General features: G+C 41.6%; 1 protein-coding gene across 2 annotated transcripts in view; it reads right to left on the bottom strand.

Moving 5' to 3' along the window:
• The window catches only part of rap1gds1 (RAP1, GTP-GDP dissociation stimulator 1), a 59,427-nt gene that overhangs the window by 33,417 nt on the left and 2,605 nt on the right, over window positions 1-23,405 (bottom strand). For both annotated transcript variants that reach the window (XM_015958186.3, XM_015958185.3), the window contains exons 2-4: window positions 14,529-14,636; window positions 13,661-13,783; window positions 2,698-2,823 (exon numbers count right to left, since the gene is read on the bottom strand). In XM_015958186.3, coding sequence (XP_015813672.1) covers window positions 2,698-2,823; window positions 13,661-13,783; window positions 14,529-14,636 — 357 coding nt within the window. The remainder of the gene's footprint in view (window positions 1-2,697; window positions 2,824-13,660; window positions 13,784-14,528; window positions 14,637-23,405) is intronic.

Consider the following 23,405-nt stretch of genomic DNA (forward strand, 5'->3'; position numbering starts at 1 on the left):
ACAACTGGGACAGCAGCATTTGAGGGGGTACTAGAACTGGGACTGAAACGACGGACTGGGCTCCTCCCTGACCGCGCACCTACAGGACGACGTAACCTGCATCTAGGGATGAGTACCGAATTCGGTACTTTTTAAGGTACCGACCGAATTCCATAGTACCGACCGAACACCGATTCACGTCATTTCAAACGGTGCCTCGTTTCGGTACTGCCAAGACAGTTGCGCATGCGCAAGAGCGTTATGTTGCCGGTCCCTGCGAGCCCGTTGTAAACAGAGCAAGCATGGTAGAAAGAACGCACGCTAAAGCTTGGGTCCACTTCACTAAATGTGATGGGTAACTGGGTGATGAAACTAGCGACAGACAACGATCTAAGTGAGACATCCTCATCTTAATCTGCTCCAGTAGGTAAATAAAATGTTTAAGATAACGTTACCTTGATTTGTTAGCTTCCGTTTCGCTAATGGTGCGTTCGCTTTCTCCTCGGAACTCCGAATTTCCGACTAGAAGAACATGAACGCGCTCTAAAGTTTGGCTTTACTTTACTAAATGCGACGGGTGAATGGATGAAGGTAAAACCAGCGACAACGATCTAAGTTTGAGGCATCATCGTTTTAATCTGCTCCAGCAGCTAAATAAACTGTTAAAGATAACGTTAGCTTGATATGTTAGCTTCCATTGCCACCGTTGTTACCAGCTAATGGTGCGTTCGCTTTCTCCTCGGAAATTCTAACTTCCCAGTAGGAAAAATCAAAAGAAAAAGGACGGCAAAAGGAATGAAGATACACAGTAAATTTAGTTCACAGTAAAGATGTTTGCTTCAGTTTAATTATCAGCTTATAAAACTACAAGGACGATGTTAAAATACAAACTTGTATGTTATTTATCGTGATATTTATCAAATATGGTTATATATATATATATATTGAGAAAAATATATATTTAATTATAAAAGAGAATTAAAATAATAAACACTCAAAAGTATCGAAAATTGGTACCGTTAAGTACCGGTATCGACTCGTAGGTACCGGGAATTAGTACCGGATCGATTCAAATGTCAAAGGTACCCATCCCTACCTGCATCCACCTCGGCTGAAGACCCCCTGGACGCAACTACAACAGGACACAGCGAAGAAGAGACGCTGGGAAGGATAACTACTTCGAGCACTTGCACCCAAATCTCCGGACTGGTTTCACGGTCAAGGACCTGTAGGACTTTTCGGGGACAAGATCAGCTCCCAGACAATTGGACAACCGTCTCAACACGCCACGGAAGGACCATGAAGTCTTCCTATTGAGAAGTTGGAACTTTGCGCTTCATGTTCCGAACTACGTTATTACGCTCTGGACCTGGACTTCAAGATACTCATCAACGTACGACTGAAACCATCCTGATCAACGGAAGAAGACTCTGACTTTCAAACCTATTCTCCAACCGGGACTCTTAGTCCACGGACAAGCCCTTTGATGAAGAACGCCTGGTTTGCCTCAGCTCTGCCGTAGTTAGAGCTGCGTAAATTAATATTACACCCTCAATTTTCCTCCTTCACTGAAGGAGTCCTGCTGGTTTTCCAACTATCTTAGTTGTTCCTGCTGTTGATTACCTGGATCAGGTATGTTCAGCCATTTAGAAGGTGCAAGTTCACGCATGACTGGAAAACATGCAGGACTGCAGCTCTCTAGGACAGAGTTGCCTACCCCTGCACAAGGCTAAAGTGATGGTATTTACTGTGCATCAATGTTTAAAGAGCAGGAAAAAGACAAAGTGAAAGGAAGAAGAAAACCAGGTATTTGAAGACGTGTTACTCTTGGCATATATTACGGATTTATGTATTGCCTTTTAAGTTTCACTTTTATATAATTACAATAATACAAAATAATGAGTAATTTCAGTGAACTAAGTCATTAATGAAAATAGTAAAAGCAATATAAAAAAAATGTAATATAAAAAAAAGAATATAAACCTCAAAAACAAACAATGCATTAATGTTCAATAAGTTAATCACTAAATAATTACAATAATTAAAATGCAATATAGAGCTAACCTAGCCATGTATATTTATTAATTAGTACAATACCACGACTGTGTTTCTTCAGTTCTGGCTTGTAAAACCTGAAGTGGCCTATACGAGCACGTAGAGGTGCCAGCACCCCGACCCCTGGCTGACACACAACCATGCCATTTCTACTTCCTGCTTTCTGTCATCACAGGCTGATAAGCAGTCATGAAAATAGGTTTTATTGGCCAGCTGGTATTAATTCTTACAGAAGCAGTAAGGACGGGATTGTGCGTCTTCTAACTGTGGGTTGGTTTGTACTAAATTACTGATGGAACCTGTCATAAATGTCTTTCATCTCAGATCTAAAAGGACCTTATGCTAAGAACCGACTAATTTTATATGTAAAACCCAATTTTTGAGAGATGAATCATGTTATACGACATGAAACACAAGACTGTCACCGAGTCGTGAGCAAGGTTCAATTATTTTTCTAGAAACAAACTATAACTATATTTATTTCATTCTATAAAACCATACTCATTTAAAACCACCAGTAATAAAATCCCTGTGTGGTTATTAGGGAAAAAACAACAATAAACAGAAAACCTTAACAAGTTGGGTGTTGGTATCCATCCTGTATTTTGCCTATGATGAAAAGTGTGACTCAGTTTTGTGAAAGTAAACCAAACTCCTACTTACGGCTGTCATAGCAGATGTTACCAAGAGCTCGTCCAGTCTGCAGTAAAACCTCCTGGTCGGTGGAGTTTAACAGCTGAACTAGAGGAGGGATGAGGCCCGCGTCCACACAGGGGCTCCGCATGAACTCTAAACACAACAACATGGAAGAAGAAATTAGCCCTGAGACATTGTTCGCATCAGTCAAGGTTAACAGCAGCTAATATGTTAGATCAAGACAAAACCTCTAATTCCTATCAGTTCCGTCCTATTTTAGAAAATAGTCCTAAATAGAGAATTAATGACCCATTAAAGAAGACTAAGAACTAGGGCTGCATGATATTACAAAAACCTGTGATAACAGTGATTTATATTGCGATGACGATATTACATGCGATAAATAAAATCTTAACTCAGGAACAAAAATTATCAAAAACAAAGAAATTAAAAAATTACAAAAAATATTGTAAAAATGAGAAAAGCAAAAGATGTGAGGAAAGGGAAAAACTAAATGAACAAGAAAAGGGATTCAGTGGATCCCGGGAAAAGCAGAATCAGCAGAAAGAGCAGAGCAAAGCTAACTCAGGTGTTTGCTAACCATCCAAATTAAGTGTCGGCGCGGCATCTAACCTATGAGAACCCACCCAATTGGCCAAATGGGTTAAGAGCTCTATTTGATTAGTTAAAAAAACATCATGCTTCCGTTTGATGGACAGAATGCATTATGTGTAGCAAACATTTGAGCTGACCATTCATTGCAATATTTAGCTGTTCTTTGCGATATGCATATTGCGCATGCTGATATCGCGATAACGATATATTTGCTATATATTGTGCAGCCCTACTAAGAACTGTTCTAAAACCATGCAAGGCTTAATTCTAGTCTAACAAAAGGTAGTTCTTGTAAGGTTTAAAACTATTAATCACACTTTTTTTTTACGTACATATAAATTTGCTGTGCTATCGTGTATCAATGAATGCTTGGTGAGTTGTTTTCTGTGGGGGAAAAAAGCTCTAATGCTCCAGTTTCAGGCAGTAGAAGTTGGGGGGGGGGGGGGGGGGCAGGATTAAGAGTCTTACTCATAAATATTTATGGTATGCAAACATCTCCCCTATGATTGACTAACAGCAACACGACTCTTCAACTGCCTCTGTTCGCTAGGGATGTGAATCTCAGAGCAACTCAAGATTTGATTCGATTCCGATTCTTGGGGTGCCGATTCGATTCAGAATCGATTCTCAATTCTCAATTTAAATCGATTCACAATCAGTATTAACAAAGAGGGTCAGCTCCAGGATGAACTACTTTGTTGTACAAGTTAGTTAAAGCTATGGGACATTTTTATTTGACTTTAAACTGGTCATGCTCCAAAAATGCTAATTTACAAGGTAAACTAAAGTGATTCTAAAACTGTAAACAGAAACAATCTTTTGACCAAAATGCAACATTTATTTTTGCTTACCTTGTAAAATATAACTAATCTGTAGTTATTAACAGTAGCTTTGAAAGTAATACGGTCAAATACTTTTCAAGTATGTGTAGAAACAAGTTACATGAGTAATCCTGAGTACTCATGTATCAACTTAGAAAATAAATATGAGAATATCTCAAATTTCTGAGTATGGAAACAATGACATTCAAGTGCCCTCTTAGCAGATTCAAACATAAATCATCTCAATTTATGGGACCACAAAAGTAAACGGAGTACTGACTCTCCTAACAAAGGTCAAAAAAGTGCATCTCGGACCTGTAACATGCCAAATATTTCAGTTCTTGGAATCAATTCTGAACCTTTGTGAATCGATTCTGAATCTTTATAAACAAGAATCCCGATTCAGACTTGAATCGATTTTTTTCAGCACCTCTACTGGTCGCTCTCCTTTCTTGGGTAAAAAACCAAAACTGAGACAAAGTGCTGCAAAGTGGACGGGGAATCAGGAAGGCTTTGGTCATTTGCAAGTGGTGTGGCAGCAATGCGCTTTTCACAAAAGATTACCCAATGGCGGTGTAAAGGGGTAGCGTCCGTGCTGTTGCAGACATCCTTTTAGCTTGGATGCAACTTGTTTTTTATCACGATTAAAGCCACGCTCAAGTTTTTTCATGAGCTGTTCCAAAAGGTGGCTGTCCTTTGCAGTGCCTGTGAACCGTCTTGTCTTCAACTCTAACGGACAGAAGCTCCCAGCTTTCTGCATCAGTCCAGTTTGCTATCTCAGCTGATATTGTTTGCAAGCGTGAAATTGACTCCTCATGTATTTTACGCTATGTTGCCAGCAGGGGCTCAGCTCACACTCAACACATGCATCATCCTCTTTGAGAGGCCCAGACTTCCCTCTCCCCAGCCACTTGGGCCAGCTCCTCCGGGGGAATCCAAAGTGTTCCCTGGCCAGGTGAGAGACATAGTCCCTCCAACGTGTCCTGGGTCTTTCTAGGTCTCATCCCGGTTGGACGTGCCCGGAAAACCTCACCAGGGAGGCGTCCAGGAGGCATCCTGACCAGATGCCCGAGCCACCTCAACTGGCTCTTCTCGACATGGAGGGGCAGCTGATCTACACTGAGCCCCTCCCAAATGGCCGAGCTTCTCACCCCATCTCTAAGGGAGAGCCCAGCCACCCTGCGGAGAAAACTTATTTCGGCCGCTTGTATCCACGATCTCGTTCTTTCGGCCACTACCCAAAGCTCATGACCATAGGTGAGGGTAGGAACGTAGATCGACCGGTAAATTGAGAGCTTTGCCTTCTCACTCAGCTCTCTCTTCACCACGACAGACCGGTACAACGCCCGCATCACTGCAGATGCAGCACCGATCCACCTGTCTATCTCACGCTCCAGTTTTCCCTCACTCGTGAACAAGACCCCGAGATACTTAAACTCCTCCACTTGGGGCAGGACCTCATCCCTGACCCGGAGAAGGCATTCTACCCTTTTCCGAATCCATGGACGTAATTTTCACTTTAGAAGTGGGGGGGACACTGGGGGGGGGGGGTATCTATACAGTATGCTCTAATGGGAAACAGGCTTCAACACAAACAGTTGTTTTCTGCTTGGTCCTAGAGCTCAACCAGTGTCAATTTAATATAGCGTAATATTGTTTTTGGATGGTAAAAAGTGCAGGGGTCAAAACTTGACTTTGGAAAAAGTGGGGGGGGCATGTTCCCCCCCCCCCCCCAAATTACGTCCATGTCCGAATCAAGACCATGGTCTCAGATTTAGAGGAGCTGATTCTCATCCCAGCTGATTCACACTCGGCTGCAAACCGCTCCAGCAAAAGCTGGAGATCACGTTCTGATGAAGCCAACAGGACCACATCATCTGACGCATCAACTAAGACGCATCTCGAAACTAAAGCACATCCTGAGTGTCCGTCTTCTGAAATCCGTGGTCCACACTTTTATCACCTCAAGGCTGGATTACTCTAACTCCTGCTTATACGGCATCAGTAAAGCAGCTCTTTCTAGACTTCAGCTGGTCCAGAATTCAGCAGCTAGGTTGCTGACTGGAGCTGACAGAAGACAACACATGTCTCCAATTCTGAAATCTCTCCACTGGTTGCCCGTGCAGTTCAGGATAAACTTCAAAATTATGCTTCTCACTTACAAATCCTTGAACCATCAAGCTCCTCCATATCTGTGTGAACTGGTCCATTACTACAACCCGCCGCGTGCTCTCAGGTCTGAAGATAAGCTCCTCCTAGCTGTTCCCAATGCTCGTTTAAAAAGCCGTGGAGAGAGGGCTTTCTCTGTCTGTGCACCGAAGCTGTGGAACGCATTACCACTGCTAGTGAGGCTAGCACCAACAGCTAGCATTTTTAAATCACGCCTGAAAACTCACTACTTCAACCTAGCTTATATAACATAATTATAGACCTCACTGACATCTGCACTGTTTATAAACTGACCCCACAAGTATCGACTTCCGTACTATTGAGGTTCTTTGTAAAATGTTTTTTCCTATTTTTACTTCACCCTGTGTCTTACTGATTTTTAGCTGTTATTTTTGGGAATTTTGTTGTATTTCCTTTTTATCTTTTATCTGTGTTCGACATGTTTATATAATGCCTGTTTAATTAACCAACATTTTTAGTGTACAGCGCCTTGTTTGGTTGTAATGCCTTGTGAATGCGCTTTATAAATAAAATTGGATTGGATTGGATTGGATCTGCAAAAAGCAGAGACCTGACCCTCAGGCCACCACCTTGGCTGCGTCTAGAAATCCTGTCCATGAAGGTTATGAACAGAATCAGTGACAAAGGGCAGCCTTTAATTGATTTTAAAACAACAAAATTTCTCTAAATGAAAATAGAAGCTTCTTTTTAGGGTTCATAAATACAAGAGCAATCTCCCCAGTTATGAACCTCACCCCCAGGATGGCTTGTTGGTCCGTGTGGCAGCGGAGTGCAGATTCAGGCAGGACATTAAAACAGCCATGAGCCTGTCTGAGGCTAAATCCAGAACTTCATCATGACTCCAGGCTTTTCAGCAAGCCCCATTAGAGACCTTTGATTACGCACAAGCAGGTGACCAGTTCAGGTTTACATCGCAGCATCTGGCTAGAGGTTAAATGTTCCTACTTTAAGAGAAACCGTTAAATTGCATCGTTTATGTGCTACCTGGGCAATCCAAGTATTCATTTTAAACTAAATCAAAGAAAATTGTAATGGTATTAAATGTTTATTCATTACTATTTCAAAAATGAAAGTGATGGGGGAAAAGGTCCATCATATTTTTTTAACCCTGTCTGTCGAGTTACTGTTTATGGTGGGTGGGAGACAGACAGACAGACAGATAGATAGATACAGTTGTGGTCAGAAGTTTACATACACTTGTAAAAAATATAATATAATGGCTCTACTGAGTGTCCCGTTATTTCTAAAACTCTGATTTTTCTCTGATAGAGTGATTGGAACAGATACTTCTTTGTCACAAAAAACATTCATGAAGTTTGGTTCTTTAATGTCTTTATTATGGGTTAACAGAGAAAAGTGATCACATTTGCTGGGTCACAAATATACATACAGCAACATGAACTAGCAATTTTGGTGACTTAGAAACGTGTCAGTGAACTGAGCTTCATAGCATGGCCTCTTAACTTCTTGTGAGTGATTATGAGTGACTACAGCGGGTGACTTCTCTTAGGCCAGGTAAATAGGGCTCATTGGATACAAACGCCCACAAATGCTACAATGGGAAAGTCAAAGGAGCTCAGCATGGATCTGAAAAAGCGAATTATTGACTTGAACAAGTCAGGAAAGTCACTTGGGGCCATTTCAAAGCAGCTGCAGGTCCCAAGAGCAACAGTGCAAACAATTGTTTGAAAGTATAAGGTGCATGGCACTGTTTCATCACTGCCAAGATCAGGAAGAAAATGCAAGCTATCACCTGCTGCTGAGAGAAAATTGGTCAGGAGGGTAAAGAGTGAACCAAGAATCACCAAAAAGCAGATCTGCCAAGAATTAGAAGCTGCTGGAACACAGGTGTCATTGTCCACAGTCAAACGTGTTTTGCATCTCCATGGACTGAGAGGCTGCAGTGCAAGAAGGAAGCCCTTGCTCCAAAAGCAGCACCTTAAGGCTCGACTGAAGTTTGCTGCTGATCACATGGACAAAGATAAGACCTTCTGGAGGAAAGTTCTGTGGTCAGACGAAACAAAAATCGAGCTTTTTGGCCACAATGCCCAGCAATATGTTTGGAGGAGAAAAGGTGAGGCCTTTAACCCCAAGAACACCATGCCTACAGTCAAGCATGGAGGTGGGAATATTATGCTGTGGGGCTGTTTTGCTGCCAATGGAACTGGTGCTTTACAGAGATTAAATGGGATAATGAAGAAGGAGGATTACCTTCACATTCTTCAACATAACCTAAAATCATCAGCACGAAGGTTGGGTCTTGGGCGCAGTTGGGTGTTCCAACAGGACAATGACCCCAAACTAGGGCTGTAGCGAAGCCTCGACGAAGTCGACGGCTCGATTCTAAAAATTTGTCGACGTCAGATCCGGAAGTCGACGCACCGCGCCCACTTGTTGCATCCCCAGGAGTTTGTAAATAGAGGAGGAATCTGCCTGTTTTTCCTCTAGTTCGCCCTCTTCTCCGCCTTCACTAACATCTCCGCCAAATACCGAAGACCCGGAACAACGTCCGTCCACTACTAGATTATTTTCCTGTTTTGCCCGCCTTCGTCTCCCGGCAACGGACAACAACTTCCGGGGTCAGATGCGCTGCTTCGTGTCTATCGCAGATGTAGAGAATCACCGGGAGCGCTTCTCCCTTCATTAAGGAGCTTCTTTCAGACATGAGGAGAGCTGTTTTGGTGGTAGCAGTCTCTCCTCCGTGCTGGTCTGTTTGCTGCTGGGTGTTTTTGGTTTATTTAAACTTGGTAACTTGAACTTAACATTGGTAAAGCTACTGTTAGCATCTTCGCTAACAGCTTCTTGCGTTGGGATAAGCCGTTACGTTTTGGTTTAGAGTTCATCTTTTTTGTGGTGTAGATCTCCCTTTTATTACATTTAGTGTTGTGGGTTTTCGGTTTAGTGTAAAATATCACCTGAGTTTGGTTTAACCCGTAAGACCACTCGCCTCACGCACATAAGTGACCAAAACAAAGCAGCATGGAGACACTCCATCTTCTACCACCTCTCAGGCAGCAGCCTGCACTCCCAAGTTCTACATGTCACCAGAACATAACCAACCGCAACACAATAAACGCAGTGTTATACAAAATGGAAGGCCTGTAGTGTTTATTCTCTTACAGTAAGAATTTATCAATTTTTTTGAGGAATTTATTAGAGATTTTCTGGTTTTTGTTAATTGTGCAATAGAAAAATAATCATTAGATTAATTTTCTAAATAGTCATTAGAATAGTCGACTATTCGATAAAATAATCGTCAGAATAATCGTTTAAAAAATAATCGTTTACCCCCAGCCCTACCCCAAACACACATCAAAAGTGGTAAAGGAATGGCTAAATCAGGCTAGAATAAGGGTTTTAGAATGGCCTTCCCAAAGTCCTGACTTAAACCCCATTGAAAACATGTGGACAGTGCTGAAGAAACAAGTCCATGTCAGAAAGCCATCAAATTTAACTGAACTTCACCAATTCTGTCAAGAGGAGTGGTCAAAGATTCAACCAGAAGCTTGCCAGAAGCTTGTGGATGGCTACCAAAAGCGCCTAATTGAAGTGAAAATGGCTAAGGGACATGTAACCAAATATTAGCACTGCTGTATGTATATTTGTGACCCAGCAAATGTGATCACTTTTCTCTGTTAACCCATAATAAAGACATTACAGAACCAAACTTCATGAATGTTTTTTGTGACAAAGAAGTATCTGTTCCAATCACTCTATCAGAGAAAAATCAGAGTTTTAGAAATAACGGGACACTCAGTAGAGCCATTATATTATATTTTTTACAAGTGTATGTAAACTTCTGACCACAACTGTAGACAGACAGACAGACAGACAGACAGACAGACAGACAGACAGACAGACAGACAGACAGACAGATAGATAGATAGATAGATAGATAGATAGATAGACAGACAGACAGATAGATAGATAGATAGATGGCCACGTCCTGGTGTAACAAGTTTGGGAACTGCTGTTAGTTAGAATTCTTTGTTTAATTGTACTATTAATATTATCATTATTTCACTTTGTTTTATTCTTTTTTTCTTCCGAGCTTTTGTTTTTAATATTTCTGCTTTTACTTCAGCTGCTTTGCATTTGTTTTATTTTGAAAGAAAACTGAAAAGTGATTCTAATAAAGTACCGCTAAATAAATAAAAATGTAAGTATTGGACAGATTTGCACCATTGCTTGTGTTCTTCAACATGTCTAACTTTGAATTTTACCGCAACTCTCAGTGATAAATAAACAGTAAATAATCACATCTCTAGTTTTTTTACACCATTTTAATGGATAATTCAAAATTCAAAAATACTTTATTGATCCCAGTGGGAAACTGAATGTTGTTGTTGTTGTTGTTGCTGCTCGTATTATTCTAAAACAACAATAACAATAAATAATAACAATAAATAATAATAATAATAACAATATTTATCTCATTATTCAAGGCTCTCGAAAAAGCGATGTACTTTTAAAGAAATGAAGAGATAAACATAAAAGAGACATTTAAAACATACTGTACATATAAAGGTTACAGTCTGCACCTTTAAATAATATAATCTGGCAGCAAAGGCAGGAGCTGCTTTAGACCAGCAGCCACTTGGCTGATTACAGACATTTCTAGAAGCAGTGACAGATAACTCCAGCGGGGTGCTGCCAGGCTCGGCCAACTGCTGGCAAGTGGTCATTAGTTGCACTCTTGTAAACTCAGAACCTTTTAAAGTCTACACAGATTTCCTTTCATTTCGGATTCATTTTTGTACACACAATAAGAAATAATGAAAAATAAATGCCCTCCATAAGTGCACCTATGTTCCTGGAGGATCGCTGTAGAGGCTAGTTATACTAACAGCGTGCACAAAGGACTAACCATATAAAAGTGTGGATGACAGAAAAAACATTTTTTAGGCCCGAGCAGCGTAAGCGCCGCAAAGGCCTATTGTTTTTCTAATGTTTATTTTTCTTCCGCCAAGTAAATTGGCTTTTTGGAGGCCTTAACATTCCCAAAAACTCAGGATTTTTTGCACACATGTCAGCCCGGTGAAAAGTTTGTATTTTAAAGATCCCAAAAAAATCGCAAAGAAAATGGCTGAATAGCGCCCCCTACAATGTGGAAAATACCCCCTCCATAAACCTTAGTTTATCGAACAGTTATGAAATTTTGTACACCTGTAGTGCTCAACAGTCTGCACAGAAAAGCCTCCTGCAACCATGGTCAACATCAAACAGGAAGTTGGCCATTTTGGGTTGAATTGGTGATTTTTACCCGTTTTGGCCGTTTTTAGGGTCCGCTTCTGATTGATTTACTCGATCATTTTTCGCACGATCATCTCGAAATTTGTGAAAAATTGCTCAGAAGGGACGGACGATCAAAGAGAAAAATTAAAACTGACTTTTCGTATACGCTGAGGGGGCGGGGCCATGCCTCGAAGTTCGACTACTCGCCAAAAAAAACATAAATGACTATAACTTCATAACCGAATGGAATAGAGTTACAAAAATTTCTATGGTCATTTGTCATCCAACCACGAACTAAATTGAATGGTCGGATGATGACATCACGCAAGCCCCACCCCCTCAGGACCAAAAAGGTCAAGTTTTACTGTGATAGGTCCCAAATAGCCCCATTTCATGTAATCACCACAAATTTGTAGCTGGTAACTCAAGATAAGTGGGGGTTGCTTGGCGTCACTTTATGGGAATTTTCAAAAGAGGGCGGGGCTGTGGCGGCGCAGCAAAGTCAGGCGTACTGCCGTGGCCATTCGTTTGCCTCCTATTTCGTCATTTCTAAAGATATCACCACGAAACTTCTGGTGAGTGAGCCTAGTCCGGTCTCACAAAAAATCTGATGTGAAAATCTGGTGGGCATGACCTATTTTCTTAAATAGCGCCCCCTAGGACCATTAAAACTGTCAGCCCCAAGCTATGAGTTGACTGAGGATTATGAAATTTGGTACACTAATGTAGTGTCTCAGGACCTACAAAAAAAGCCTCTTGAAGCCAAGGGGAAAGTCGCACAGGTCGGCCATTTTGGTCAAAGTAGTCGATTTAGTGGTTTTCGCACACGTCGTTTGGAGAGTGATGCCCCATCGCCCTTTTCACCAATCGCCTTCAAAATTCTGCTACTCTTAAGACATAGGGGGAAAAAGTTCAACCGTTAGATTTTTCAAAAGTTGAAAGGTGTGGGCGTGGCTGAGCCTCAAACTTTGACCTGTTGTCACACCACTCTTGTTTTCACTGTTCCCTATTGGACTCCTTTCACCCAATCACCAGCAATCTCTGGCAAATAGCAGTAGACAATTTGAGGTCAATTGGTGTCCAGTATTGGCAGGTTTCAAAAAACGGCGGGGCTTTAGGAGCATGGTGAAATTTGCCATCACGCCATGGAAATACGTTTGCGTCTCATTTCCTTTGTTATCGTGACATCGCCACGAAAATTCTGGTGAGTGATCCTAGTTTGACCCCCAATAGGAATGGACAGGAGAAGTTGGTGGGCGTGGCCTATTTTCTCAAATAGCGACCCCAGGACCATTAAAACTGTCAGCCACAAGCCACGCTTTGACAGAGGATTACAAAAATTGGTACACTAATGTGGTGTCTCAGGACCTACAAAAAATTCTCTTGGCGCTAAGGTCAATGTCGCACATGAAGTCAGCCATTTTGGTCCAAGTTATCAATTTAGTGGCCCATCGCCCTTTTCACCAATCGCCTTCAAACTTCTGCTATATACTCTTAAGACATGGGGGGGAAATTTTAACCGTAGGATTTTTCAAAAGTTGAAAGGTGTGGGCGTGGCTGAGCCTCAAACTTTGACCTGTTGTCACACCACTCTTTTAGAAGCATTAACGTCAGCATATCGATATCTGCAAATATTGGTTATCGGCCATAACCGTGATCTTAACATCGGAAATCGGTATCGGCCCAAATATTTCATATCAGTGCATCACTAGAAATAATATTCCAAATCCTGTCTTCTGAAGCTACTTTCTTTCCCAGCTGACTTAAACAGGCACATATGAACTGTGTTCAGACCAGACCTTTTTGATTCACTGGGACAAACAGCTGAAACTGGGGAGGGATATTTGTTCAAACTAAATCTCAGAAGACGTCCAAAAGGTTTGGAAGCCTGTGTGTTAACTGTGTGTTCAAAAATGAACGGTGAATAACGCACTATTACCTCATAGGTGCGGCACCACACCTGAAACTCCAGCGCCACACCTACGAAACCCCCCCCCCCCCTGCGTTCATGGGAGACGCTGCTCCAAAATATCCATTCAATTATAATTACAGTTAAAGACTGGAAGTAAGCCAAACCTGAAGGAAGTCATCTCGAACCAGGATGGATTAGTGTGAAAGGTGTAACTCACCATTTTTGGCTACTTCAGCTATGATGTTGGCTACTTTAGGAGTGCAGGAAGACTGGGGGTTGAGCAGGGTGGGGAGCAGAGGAAGGATATCCATCTCCTGGATCTTCATACTGGCCTCGGTGTCTTCAGGAGAGGAAAATGGGGTAGGTTTTATCTTCTATGTTTTGGCAACAGTCAATACAAAACATGGACAACAAACAACAAACTTCCTTGTCAGACTCCTAAATGAGTCGAATAGAAACTCACTAAGAAGGCACCAAAGGAGTCAGCAACCAAAGACAAGCAGACTGAAAATGAAGGGTGTCAAATCTGTAAAATGCTATGGAGCAGAGACAACTTCTGATGGACTTTATCAGTCTTTCGTGTCATATTTGAGAAATTCTGGTCATCTTCATGGCACTGATGGATTCAAAGCTCATTGAGGTTTGCAGATATTTGTTTTTGCACAGCTCTCTTGAGAGTCTGAGACAACATTGAAATCTAGACCTTAAATGCATGCTTGTCTAAAAACGATTCTAATATTATCTAATAATTTCTCTAATACTAAAAAATATAACAACTGAGGTCTGGAGCAGCTCAAAGACAAACCACGAGTCTGCCCATTAGGGCTGAACGAGTTTAGGAAAAGATAAAATCACCATTTTCTGGCAGAAATAGGGATGTTAGTTTGATTCATGACTTTCTTCTAATTAAGCTTCAGCACAATATTCACAACGTACGATAACATTTACAAATGTGACAAAAGCAGTTAACAGACCGCAGCTTCGATAATCACATGATTGTGTTGTCCGATATCGCAATTTCAATCCGAAAAGTTCAGCCCTAGTAGCTACAGAACACCGAGCAAAGGGTTTGATTTTCTACTCACTGTTGTTGGCGAGTGCCTTGAGCAGGCAGTCCAGACAGCTCTCTGCTCTGTCAGTGGTGCTGTCGGTAGACGCCAGCTTCAGCTTCTCCAAAGCTTCACTCAAGTTGTCTGAAAACAAACATTTCATCAAGTTATACACCACCACCACCAGTGGAGCAACACATACGGCTACACAAGGACAATACTAGCCTCTTTCTGCTACACATGCAACCTGAGGATAATAGGAACTAAACGTTAGATGATAGGGATGTGTACTGGTGAAATTCTGGCGATACAATATGTATTACGATACAGGGGAGACGATACAATATATCACGATACACTGCGATACATTCAGTCAGACGATATTGGCGATTTTTTAGACTAAACTTATTATAGGAAAATTCAATAAACAGTCCAAACTGATACTTAACATGTTTAACCATAACAGAGGGATTTACATTTCAATGGTAGAAACAAAACCATTACACACTGCTGCCAACTAGTGGTCGGCGTTTGTATTGCACCACAAGAAAAGAAAATACACAAATGTTTCCATGTAAATTCTTCCAAAAATTAGATACACGACTTTTGAATATCGATACATTTTTGCAAGAAAATATATCACGATATATTGCGATATCGATATTTTCGATACACAGCTTTTGAATATCGATATAATGTCGCTGGGGAAAATATCACGATATATTGCCATAATCGACATTTTCTTACATCCCTAGTTGTGATAGTATTTTTGTCCATTTCACCCAGCCCAGCTTAAAACCACTAAAACATGAAAAGTCCTGTTTTAACTCAACTCAAACTTTATTTATATAGCACTTAATCATACAATACATGTAACAAAGTGCTAAACCAATTAAAAAGGCGCCGCATACCCACATTCCCTCCCATCCCCAGAATTTTAAAAACAGTCCGACAATAAAAACCCTTCACAGCACTCATCCTCTGGCACACACGCACACCCACCCCCATGGAAAAAAACACAATGGACTGAGTTCAGATGAGCCAGACCAGCTAAGATAAGGAAACGCCATCAGGGGAGCCATCCGCCCCGACAGCAGCAGATCCACAGCAGCAGCCGAGGCACAGACACAGGGCGCCCAGGGCAGGGAGGGCGGAGACCCCCACCTCCTACCTCGGGTAGCTTCATACTAGTCATTCCTTCCACCCAACCAATGAAAATGACAGACCCAAGCACGCTCCATCACCAAGCCCTCCCCTCTCAAGCCTAAACAGACTTAATGTGACTTAAACAAGATGTCCCAAAAAGGCTCCAGTATCTCACCCGTGTGGCGATATTTTCATTCTTACAAGTCTGACTAAACAAACAACAGCGGTCTGCAACAGAGTCGATAGAAACGAGTCTGGAAACCAACCAACATGTTTTATCATCTAATAATGACATAACATGGCCAGGGCTGCACTTACAATGTATTTTCTACATTTTTCATATAGTTTAAATAATTATTGATACCGATCAATATGTTTTTTTTTTAATCAATAAGCTTTTTTTCTGTATTGTCCAGCAGCTCCAGTCCTAATTTCTAGTAAATTAACAGTCTTACACTGTTTTCTAATATGGGGTCATAGCCTTGTGAAAGAGAAAATAATGGTGCTGCACTCTATAGCTGGGTGCACCAGGGTGGAATCCATGGAGAGAGGCGTGAATCTTCACTTGTCTCCTGATTTGATTACAATTATTGGGTCAACAACTCAATTCGATATCCCGATGCATCACGATTATTTTATATTGATTTGTTTTCATTGATTAATAGAAGATAGGGCACTTTTCTATCAACATTTAAATATAAACATGGATAGCGCCTTTCTCTTTTCACTACAATGCATCACTCATCCATTCACACACACATTCACACACTGGTGGTGATGAGCTACATCGTAGCCACAGCTGCCCTGGGGCGCAGTGACAGAGGCTGCCGAGCACAGGCGCCACCGGTCCCTCCGACCACCACCTGCAACCTTCCGATTACTGGACAACCCTGCCACAGACAGATCTGGACAAAGCGCACGCGCACGCACGCACACACACACACACACACACACACGCACACTAGATAACTGTGAATAACCTCCATATGGAGAAAAAAAAGATCAGTTCTGACCAGTTGATACTAATCGGTCACTTACATTTATATTTGCAACATTATTTTTGTTAAATGTAATTTATGATGTTTTACACTCAACTTTGCATTACACAAAATAACGGAAGCTGGTGCTAAAGTTCATCTATTTCAGAAAAGCAGAAGGGGTCCAAACCAAATGCTGAGTGAGTAGAGTCCAAATGCATGGTCATGCCGTCTTAAGATGTCAGACATTTCTCTATTTAAAGTCCTTGTTTTAGTGACTTCATGTAATATAGTCTAACCTTCTGAGATTTTGAATGTGGCATTTGTGGCGTTGAATGAGGCCTGAAATATCTAGCTTTGCATGTAATGAGTCTGTCTCGTGTATTAGTTTCACCTTTTAAGTTGAGTAATGACGTTCTAATTTTCCCACTTTACCTTGCACTCTGGTAGTAGATCTAATATCCTGACCGGTGTTACTGCGTCACCACTAGGGATGGGTACCTTTGACATTTGAATCAATCCGGTACTAATTCCCGGTACCTACGAGTCGATACCGGTACTTAACGGTACCAATTTTCGATACTTTTGAGTGTTTATTATTTTAATTCTCTTTTATAATTAAATATGTATTTTTCTCAACATATAACCATATTTGATAAATATCACGATAAATAACATACAAGTTTGTATTTTAACATCGTCCTTGTAGTTTTATAAGCTGATAATTAAACTGAAGCAAACATCTTTACTGTGAACTAAATTTACTGTGCATCTTCATTCCTTTTGCCGTCCTTTTTCATTTGATTTTTCCTACTGGGAAGTTAGAATTTCCGAGGAGAAAGCGAACGCACCATTAGCTGATAACAACGGTGGCAATGGAAGCTAACATATCAAGCTAACGTTATCTTAGTTTATTTAGCTGCTGGAGCAGATTAAAACGATGATGCCTCAAACTTAGATCGTTGTCACTGGTTTTACCTTCACCCAATCACCCGTCGCATTTAGTAAAGTAAAGCCAAACTTTAGAGCGCGTTCATGTTCTTCTAGTCGGAAATTCGGAGTTCCGAGGAGAAAGCGAACGCACCATTAGCGAAACGGAAGCTAACAAATCAAGGTAACGTTATCTTAAACATTTTATTTACCTACTGGAGCAGATTAAGATGAGGATGTCTCACTTAGATCGTTGTCTGTCGCTAGTTTCATCACCCATTTACCCATCACATTTAGTGAAGTGGACCCAAGCTTTAGCGTGCGTTCTTTCTACCATGCTTGCTCTGTTTACAACGGGCTCGCAGGGACCGGCGACATAACGCTCTTGCGCATGCGCAACTGTCTTGGCAGTACCGAAACGAGGCACCGTTTGAAATGACGTGAATCGGTGTTCGGTCGGTACTGTGGAATTCGGTCGGTACCTTAAAAAGTACCGAATTCGGTACTCATCCCTAGTCACCACTAATTTCTGTTTCAAACAACAACACCCTCGTGGAAACAACTGTTCACGGCAGAACAAAGGTTTATAGAACACTGTCAGCATCACTCGCTGTGACCATTTGAGATTAGAGATCGTCACTGGTGTTGGGGTCCTGCCCTCATGAGGAAATTACTACGCAGTATTTTCTCCAAAGGACTAGGGCTGCACAATATATCGAAAAATTATCGTCATCGGGATAACAGGACGTGCGATAGGCCCATCGCAAAGCACGTCAAAAACAGCGATAAATGTTTGGTTCAAACATTTCCATCCGTGTCATACATCAACTTTTTGTAAACCAGCTCTGTTTTTTACGCGGAAGTATTATTTGACCAATCAAATGTAGCCCTTCTGATATGCGGCCAATCAGATGGGTCCGTTCACGTAATACGCCCGCCCCCTACATAGACCCTTATGGAACGCAACACCTGAACTGAGCTAGCGGCGCCGTTCCCTTGTTCGTCATGCTGGCTCAGATTAACAAACGCACTTTGTGCTGATGTTTCTGGAATCAGCGCTGCTTTCAAACGTGAACGTGAGTCCGCTCGGTGTCGTTAAGCAGCTGATAATAACCGGGCTGACTCCGACAAGTGCCGGTGAACCAACCCACCTACCTTCATGTCGCTAGTGTTCCACCGGGTTGTGATGTTAGCCACAGGCTCCGGTTAGCTTCCAGCTAAAAGGCTACAGCACTCTCCTCCCAGTCCCACCCTGCTAAAGAGGGCCTGGAAAAGTTCCCCCACACATCAAAGTGATTTTTCATTTATGAGCTTTTATAACCTTGTTAATCAGGATAGTTGATTTGCTGCTGCACATAAACTGTCAGTCAGAAGCTCTGCTAGCCGGATGTCTTAAGAGGAGCTAGTTCAATTTTTTAGCTTGTTATCAGAATCATAGTTGCAGTTTCATCATCTGAGCTGCTTTTTAAGATCTAGGTAAACCATTGGCGGTTCTAGGGGCGGGGCCACAGGGGCACTGGCCTCTGCTGAAATATGATTGGCCCCTGTAGTGCCCCTGTCCTGTCACTTATCTGTCCTTTGTGCGGTGATGAGATTATAGGTGGATGCAATTCCGAGTCCAAACACTAGTGGCCGTGTGGCGCTAAGGAGCAAAATAGTGTGTGAAATCCAACAGAAGAAGATTTGAAAGATTCCAAGAAGGGAGAACTTTTCAACCGACATCGGATCTGATGAGAGTCCACGTTATGAGGAGTTTGTTGGTAAGTCACGAATCACTGTTTACTCACAGTTGCCATGTAAGTCAAGTCTGACAATAAGTCCAATGGAAAGCAATGCCGACATTAGTTAAAGGTAATGTTAAAAAGGGCTTGTGAAAAAACGTTAGCCCTTGCTAATCCATGTACTTCTTTTGTAATCTGCATTTCGTGTGTTAATAGTTGGCACTGTCTGATAGAGAACATGAAAAGAAAGGGTCAGATACAGGCGGGAATTCTGCAGTTTTTTCCCAAGAGAGTGAGTGTGTCAGCTGGTGAAAACGAGCATGGAGAAATCAGAGAGAGAGCAGCAGGAGGCAGTAGACCAGAGGCTGGAACAGGGCAAGGGACCTCCATTCCCCCTTTATCAGGTCAGAAAGAATATAATCTTTATTGTGCAACAGTCATGTCAGATAAACACGAGAGACAGCCTCTTGTAGGACATACCATGCTGGGAAATCAGCGTACGTGTAATATAAACGCGCCGTGGCGGCATGGTGTTGCGGGAATTTTGTGGCATTCGTGCTGCCACGGTTGATACTAATATCACCGCAACGCCGGACTTGTGAATGCATATTACAACTTGGCGCAACAGAAGGGGGTATCATGATCACGTGGGCAGTTACTGCCGAGCTCCGGCCGGCAACTATATTGAAAATGAAAGTAAACATGGGCCGTAAGTTTGGCTTTTCTAAACAGAATCAGCTGAGATGATGGCCGGGGAGCCTCTCCGTAAGAGTTGAAGCTCAGATCACCAGAGACTGCACGGGGACAGACACCTTCTGGAGCGGCTTGTTAAAAAAGCTTAATGAGTGTGGCTTTGATCGCAATAAAAAGCAAGTTATGTCCAAGATAAACTGAAGTCCGTGGCAACGCAGAGACCGCCCCCAAGCTCCCTTTTCACCGCCATCGCATAATCTTTTGTAAAAAGATCATGATTGCACCACATTATCCAGCAGGACGGACTGACCACTTATAAACGACCTAATGCTGCCCATTGTGTTCTGCTTATAATTGAGGATAACCTTTTCCCATTTTATCTTGGAGCTGATCCAGTTAATGTGGAGTCATTTTCTTGCACAGAAAATTTGCATTGAGCTTTTAATATTTATCAGTAATAATTGGGTCAGTTATTCCAAGCACCAAAAATAAAGGATTATTGTTTAAATTGATAGAAGTTGTTAATCGTGACAAATCATTAGTGGCAAAGTTGCTTCCCTTTAGTAAATGATTTTACGTTTCTCAAAGCATCTTTCCATTCATCATCAGTAATGTTGCAGTTAAGTTTCCTTTCCCACAATTCCTTCAAGGTTTCCCTAAATTGTGACATTTTGATGTATTGTAAAATGTGTGGGAAAAGTCCTTGTTTGAAACACTGAATTTTCTAATTGGTTGATTAAGTAAGGTCAGGGTTAAGTTTTCCAAAGAGATTTTGTGTTTTGGATATTCCTTTGTTAGTCCAACTTTTCCTGCCATTATTCTAGGTAAAAATAAAAAAAATCACCATTATCTCAAATTTGTTAAATGATGTTATCTTGTACTAATGGCACATATGTTTACTGAATTCTTCCGCTTCATGATGATGTGGTTTACTATAACATTAACATAATGGATTTAAATTGTATTGGTTTCTTTGTCTACATCTACCACATCTCATCTTTATAGTCCAATCTTTCAAGTCTTCAATTTCAAATAAATAAAAATGTGGTCTCATAGAAAACAAAGTTTTGGCTGGATTTAGCTGGAGTTTGACATATATTTGTATTTTAGCTGCAAACTGGGACAAGACTCTCTCCAATTCAGACAACCAGAGTGAAGTTAATGACTCAACCTTCCATCCTGCTGGGCCACCAGAGTCACCAATCAATGCTAATCCTGCAGGATCAAATGGTAAACATTGATCTTTGAAAGTAATAAATGCTTGTGTATGTATTTGGCTTATGTTAGGTAATTTCTCATTTGATGTTTTCAGACATCTTCCAGTGTGATGCACAGAATCCTGCGCAGACATCAGAACGGTGTTCTGTTCCAGTAGGACCTGGTGGTGTGCTTCTCATTTTGTAAAGGCTCTTTAAATTTAATTGAATTTTGCAGTCAGTCACTTGCAGATTCTGAATGCCATGAATGTTAAAGGTTGAGAGATATAAGCAACTGACTCAGACTTATTTAATTGACTTCCCACCAGACATTTCCCAGTCAAGAGCAGAGGGTCCTGTGATATTCTTCTGGTGTTTTTTCCACACACAAACATATTTTAACCTGATATTTGTGGCTTTGCAAAATAAATTGAATGCTAAAATTTCTCAAATGCTGTGTGTGGTTGTATTTTGTCAATGTACAGTAAAAATTGATGTACAATTGCATTGATGTTTTTCAACATGGTGTTGGGGTAAACTGTATCTACCATACAAAACTGGGAATAGTATGCAAGTATGTTGGACTGTTCGTGGCCCCTCTATAAATATTGTGGCCCCTTGATGGCCCCACCCTCAGAAAAATCCTAGATCCGCCACTGAGGTAAACTTGTTCAATTTGGGGTTAAAAACAAACGTTTTCACATATTTTCCATGTAGTTTTTTTTGCCAGTTCCTCTTCTGAAAGGTAGACAATTGTTTTTCTCTTTCCTTCAGAAAATCTTAATATTCTCCTAGTTTGGCCCAGCACAGTTCACTTCCCAGTTACAGCAACAGCCTTATATCATAACCACATAAGTGGAGAAAATGCTCAGTAGCAATGAGAGAATTTGCTGTTGCATTTAAGTGACGTTAACTATTATTTAACGTTTAAACTATTTATTCAAAAAACCCTGCTATGGGATGTTTTTCTGTATTTGGAGCATCAGAAAAAGTTTTATGGTGGAGGTGATGTTTTAAAGTCAATGAGAAACTGCATGCATGCAGTTTGTTGTTTTGCTGCTAATACAGTAGCAGGTGCAGCTGCAATAAAAATGTTATGTTGTAATGGAATTCATACATTAGTTTTTATTTGCTTTGAACCCAGAGCAGACGTCACACGCCAGACGACATCAACACTGCATACTTTAGTATTTGTTCATTTATCGTGAGTAATATCGATATCGCAATATTAAGCACTGTAATCGAATATCGGAGTTTTTCCTAATATCGTGCAGCCCTACAAAGGACTGTGCCATCTACGCCCTGAAGCGTAGACAATAAAGCATGTTAATATCAGCGCCAGCAGGGACTCCATGTCCCATGATCCTCTGCAGCCGGCAGCAGCTTGATGATGTCATCAAGTGACGCCAAGTCTGACACGCCCCGGTGGATACCGGCCCCTACAGAGACCGCCCGCTGGACGAGTCTATAAAGCTGAGGCGCAGAGCGGAACTCTTCCTCTTCCCGTCCAGTTCATCTGGTGTTAGGAGACACCCCCCCCCCCCCCCCCGCCCCCACTCCCACCCCGCCTCTGCTCTTACCGCTCCGGACAGCGTGTGCATGAGGCCTAGCTGCTGAGATCAACGGACCAACGCCATCTGATCTGCTCAGCCCGGACACAGACGGACGCCTTGTGTTCGTTCATTCAAGATTTTTTTTCCCTCTCTTTCTCTCCCGCTTCTCTAATAGTCCAAACAAGCGGTCGACCACGTGACTGCTTTAAATTAACAGACGGTCTCTCTCTTTCGTAATAAAAACGCCAACGGATTATCTCGAAGTAAGCTCCGTTCCTTTTATTGTTTAAAATCTAAGTTTGTTTATGCAGTGGCCAGGCTGACAGACTGTTTAGATATGTAATTTGCCTTTATGACTGATCTGTTGTTTTTTTTTTCTTGATCTTTGTGAAGCGATTTGAAGTGTTTTGATTAAGTTTACTGTGAACGTTTGTTCACACCGTCAAATACGCGTCTGACCAGGGTCCCACACCCACTGATCGTGCGTGTTTGGGAAGACAAGCTAAATTCCACACACACACACACAGTTTGATCCTTTGGTCAGCCAAACGAAGGATCCGCCATTTTGTTTTCAAAACTCCCTCCAGTTTGGTAATCAGCCTATCTCTGCCTGCTTACATCATCAAGCAGCCTCACCATTGCCTGATCACATAACCATCTCACCCCACCGGTCTGATTAGATTGTTACGTCACATCA

Source organism: Nothobranchius furzeri, chromosome 3 (assembly GCF_043380555.1).
Source record: "Nothobranchius furzeri strain GRZ-AD chromosome 3, NfurGRZ-RIMD1, whole genome shotgun sequence".
In the NCBI taxonomy this organism is placed as follows: Eukaryota; Metazoa; Chordata; class Actinopteri; order Cyprinodontiformes; family Nothobranchiidae; genus Nothobranchius; species Nothobranchius furzeri.